Source organism: Cebus imitator, unplaced genomic scaffold, assembly GCF_001604975.1.
Source record: "Cebus imitator isolate Cc_AM_T3 unplaced genomic scaffold, Cebus_imitator-1.0 Scaffold527, whole genome shotgun sequence".
NCBI classification, from domain to species: domain Eukaryota; kingdom Metazoa; phylum Chordata; class Mammalia; order Primates; family Cebidae; genus Cebus; species Cebus imitator.
In genome coordinates, this window is record NW_016107842.1 from 1,106,377 (window position 1) to 1,110,812 (window position 4,436).

The 4,436-nt window shown below is 45.4% G+C and overlaps 1 protein-coding gene across 2 annotated transcripts in view; it reads left to right on the plus strand.

The window, feature by feature from the left end:
* The first annotated feature begins 459 nt into the window (after positions 1–459).
* Positions 460–4,436, plus strand: part of EIF2S3 (eukaryotic translation initiation factor 2 subunit gamma) — a 22,807-nt gene continuing 18,830 nt past the window's right edge. For both annotated transcript variants that reach the window (XM_017514579.2, XM_017514580.2), the window contains exons 1-4: positions 460–845; positions 1,415–1,478; positions 2,908–3,035; positions 3,117–3,238. In XM_017514579.2, the coding sequence (XP_017370068.1) occupies positions 777–845; positions 1,415–1,478; positions 2,908–3,035; positions 3,117–3,238 (383 nt within the window). In that variant the 5' untranslated portion in view covers positions 460–776. The remainder of the gene's footprint in view (positions 846–1,414; positions 1,479–2,907; positions 3,036–3,116; positions 3,239–4,436) is intronic.

Sequence of the window (4,436 nt, forward strand, 5' to 3'; positions counted from 1 at the left end):
ATTGGTAATCGAGGTTTTCTTGGATCTGCTTCTTTAAGAAAAAAAAACCCAGCGAACTTCGGGCACTGTGACGACACCTAGCTAAATTCACTCGAAACGTAGTCAAACGTCACCAAGGCCCACCTCCGCGGCCCTAGAAACCGCTCTCTGGGAACAAGCTAGGAACTTTGATTTTGTTAGCCTTGCCCCTCTGAGCCCTTCACCAAACTCCCGCGCGGGGGCGCCCGCCCCGCCACCCGCCGGGGCTCAGCACGCGGTGTTCTTCCAGCCAAGAGCCCCGTCATTGGTGGGCGCCGACCCCCAAGCCGATCTCGCCTAATTAAATTACAGATATCCGTATTCAAAAGAAAGGTGGCGGGGGCGGGGAGGACACTCCCTCTTTTCTGTTCTCACACCACAGCCGATTCCCAGGTTTTGGGAAACGCCACAGGAAGCGGAAATGGTCTCTCCCTGGCCGGCGCGCGCGCCGGGTTGCATCACCCGCCTCGCACTGGGGAGGGGGTGGGGTATGATGGCTGCCCTCAGTATTGCCTGCACAAATATCTACCAGGGTTGCAACTAATAGCTCCCGCAACTTTGCACCATGTTTTCCAGTAAGCCTACCGACAGGCACTGTGCAGATTCAAGCAGAGAGACATCCAAGCAGTGAGGCCGCTGTTGCACTGACCACCCTAAGCCCCTAGTCGGCCTTTCCGCGCCGGCTTCCTCGCCCCGCACTAGGACCCCTGCAGCCGATCAGGCGGCAGCCAGGGCAATTTCCTTCCTCTTTTGGCAAGATGGCGGGAGGAGAAGCTGGAGTGACTTTGGGGCAGCCGCATCTTTCGCGCCAGGATCTCACCACCTTGGTGAGGTTTCGCTTGGGGAGGATGCAGAGTGAACTCGGGAGTGGAGTTGACCGATCCTCCCGGGTGGCATTGGGATTAGTGTCGGGTTGTCGGGAGCATGGGTCTGGAGGGAGACCTGGAGCCGGGCGCCCTAAGCCATGCTTGCGCCGCCTGTACCCAGGGCGGTCCACAATCAAGGTGCAGGGATGTACGGTCTTGGAACTTAGAACTTCTGGAGGATTCGGCTGGAAAGTCTTAATGTTGATTGTCATGGTTTCAGCTTCTGAACGTCTGGGAAAGGGGGTGTCTTGTCTGCGTTACTTTTAGTGCTAATGTTCCCAAGATTGGGAGGCCTCTGACCTCTAGATATCCCATAGTTGTATGGACGTGGAGGTGTAGTCTGTTTTGTAATGATGCAGGGCTCTTACGGCTTCCCAGCCATAGGAGTACAAGGTTACTGATCAGTGAAAGGCGCTTTACAAGTAGAAGAAAACTATGCAGATGGTGGTGAGACGTAGATTGCAAATGTAAAGTCAAAGGAAAAGTTCTGATTTGTTTTATGTGCAGTGTTTTAAAATATTTCATTGCAGGATGTTACCACGTTGACGCCACTTTCACACGAAGTTATCAGCAGACAGGCCACAATTAATATAGGTAAGAGTAACTTAAGAGATCTGACTTGTTTGATCTCCAGCAATGAATTTTGTCCTCACTTTTTGTGTGATTACCTGAATATGAGGATTCAGATATTCAAGAAATAGGTAGTAAGTCCCTGTGAATAAAGCACCTGCTAGATTTTTTGCAGGGTGGGGGGAAGCCCAAAGAATGCTGCTCATGTCTAGCTTACAGACTTGGTAAGAAGAAAAAATGGAGACATAGACATTTAATAGCATAGGCAGTGTGTAGTCATACGTATCAGAAATTTAAGGGAGAGGTGAAAATGTGGCAATACTTGCCACACAGGATTATTTAAAGGGCAGAATTTATGAAAGTTTTATTTGATGTACAAGCTGTGATTAAGTCGATTTTTCTTTTCTTAATTGACGCCTAGAACTTTAGAAAAGACATTATGTTGACTGAGTGTAAATTTTGGACATTTTGAGTTTGTACAAACAGCACAGTTAAAAAGCCTCCACCATGAGGCTTTTAAAAAGTTACACCATTGCAGTTGTTAAACTCGGGTTTCCTTATTTGTTCACAAATCCCTTTTTGTTGCGTTAGGGCCCATCATACCTGTTTAATCTGGAAATGCTGGAAGATTCCTTAATATATAGAATTCTGGCCTGGTGCAGTGGCTTATACCTGTAATCCCAGCACTTTGGGAAGCCAAGGCAGGTGGATCACTTGAGCCCAGGAGACCAGCCTGGGCAACATAGCTATCTCTACAAAAAATGCAAAAAATTAGCCGTGCATGGAGATGCATGACTGTAGTCCCTGCGACTAAGTAGGCTGAGGTGGGAGGATCACTTGAGCCCAGGTGGTTGAGGTTGCAGTGAGCTGTGATCAGGCCAATGCACTCCAGCCTGGGCAGCAGCAGGAGATCCTGTCTGGCCCAGAGTATGTTTTTAAAATAAAGTTGTTAGTTACATGGAAGGTTCTGTTCAGTTCTATATGAGAGCTATGGATATATGGAAGAGGAAAAATTGAAGTCACTGTTGGTTCCATGTTGATATTTACAGTGAGTTATGGCTTTGGTTTTTTTTTTCTTTTTGAGATGGAGTCTTGCTGTGTCGCCAGGCTGGAGTGCAGTGGCGTGATCTCTGCTCACTGTAACCTCTGCCTCCTGGGTTCAAGCGATTCTCCTGCCTCAGCCTCCTGAGTAGCTGGGACTACAGGTGTGCGCCACCATGCCCAGCTAATTTTTGTATTTTTAGTAGAAACGGGGTTTTACTATGTTGGCCAGGATGGTCTCGATTTCTTGACCTCATGATCTCCCCACCTCAGCCTCCCAAAGTGCTGGGATTACAGGTATGAGCCACCGTGCCTGGCCAGCTGTGGGTTTTCTACTCTTAACACTATTTGAAAAAATATTTGGTGTGTAATTAAATACACAGGAATTAATTTTTTTGTACTTTGTCCGTAGGTACAATTGGTCATGTAGCTCATGGGAAATCCACAGTTGTCAAAGCTATTTCTGGAGTTCACACGGTCAGGTTCAAAAATGAACTAGAAAGAAATATTACAATCAAGCTTGGATATGCTAATGCTAAGGTGAGCTGGGTACTGTGGAACAAGGAAGTATTTAATTGTTGTGCAGATAACAAATCAAAATCTTTTTAATTGAAATTTTAGATATATAAACTTGATGACCCAAGTTGCCCTCGGCCAGAATGTTATAGATCTTGTGGGAGCAGTACACCTGATGAGTTTCCTACGGATATTCCAGGGACCAAAGGGAACTTCAAATTAGTCAGGTGACTTCTTTTTTGCTAAACACACTACTATGTTTTATTGTCTTCTGTTTTGTGCTTTTTGAAATATTGAGGTATTAAACAATGAGCTTAATTGCTCAATGGTTTTGTTTTTCAGTTTTATGTTTTTATGGCAAATCTGAAAAGTCAAGCATGTAAATCTAAGTTAAAATACTTACAGGCAGTTTCTCCAAACTAAAAGTATCATGCAAACAAAATGGAGAAACAACTCATTGGATTGAGGGGATTCTTTTTCTAGGCTTCCTGAGTTTCTTTTAAACAGTGCTGTTTTTGTATATTAAATAGGAGAGGAACAGAGCCATTTCTAATCACTTCTCTAAAACACTTGAACTTGTTCCCCATCTATTTTCTGAATATGGTTGCATATCTGGTTTTTTATCAGAGGATACTGACATCTATCTAGTAATGTTTCTGGGGACTAGAGATGCGCTGCAGGGAATTTTTAGATCAGGAGCAGGACTGGGATCAGGGAGAGACAAGTGAGGCCTTCACCTCATGCCCAAAATTTAAGTGGGCCTGGGGGTGGCAGGTATGCCAAAAAACTCAGTGATTAGAATAAATTATTTGTTTGTTTTGAGGTGGAGTCTTGGCTCTGTCACCCAGGCTGGAGTGCAGTGGCGCAATCTTGGCTCATCCAACCTCCACCTCTGGTTCAAGTCATTCTCCTGTCTCAGCCTCTTGAGTAGCTGGGATTACAGGCACACACCGCCATGCCCAGCTAATATTTTATATTTTAGTAGAGACGGGCTTTCACTGTGTTGCCCAGGCTCGTCTCGAACTCCTGAGCTCAGGTAATCCACCCGACTCGGCCTCCCAAAGCGTAGGATCACAGGTGTGAGCCACTGCACCCAGCCAGGATAAATATTTTAATATAGTATCTTTTTTGATATTAATGCAAAGAAAATGTGATAAACAGAATATCAAAAATATAAATAAGGGCAGACTCAGTATTAATGAATTTTTTCCCCTCTTGCTTCAGTATCACTTTATGGCTCATCATGGCATTGTAATTTGTTCATGACATTTTTTCATTAATTTTGATTTTTTAAAAATATTGAATATAGGCCGGGCGCGGTGGCTCAAGCCTGTAATCCCAGCACTTTGGGAGGCCGAGGCGGGTGGATCACGAGGTCAAGAGATCGAGACCATCCTGGTCAACATGGTGAAACCCCGTCTCTAC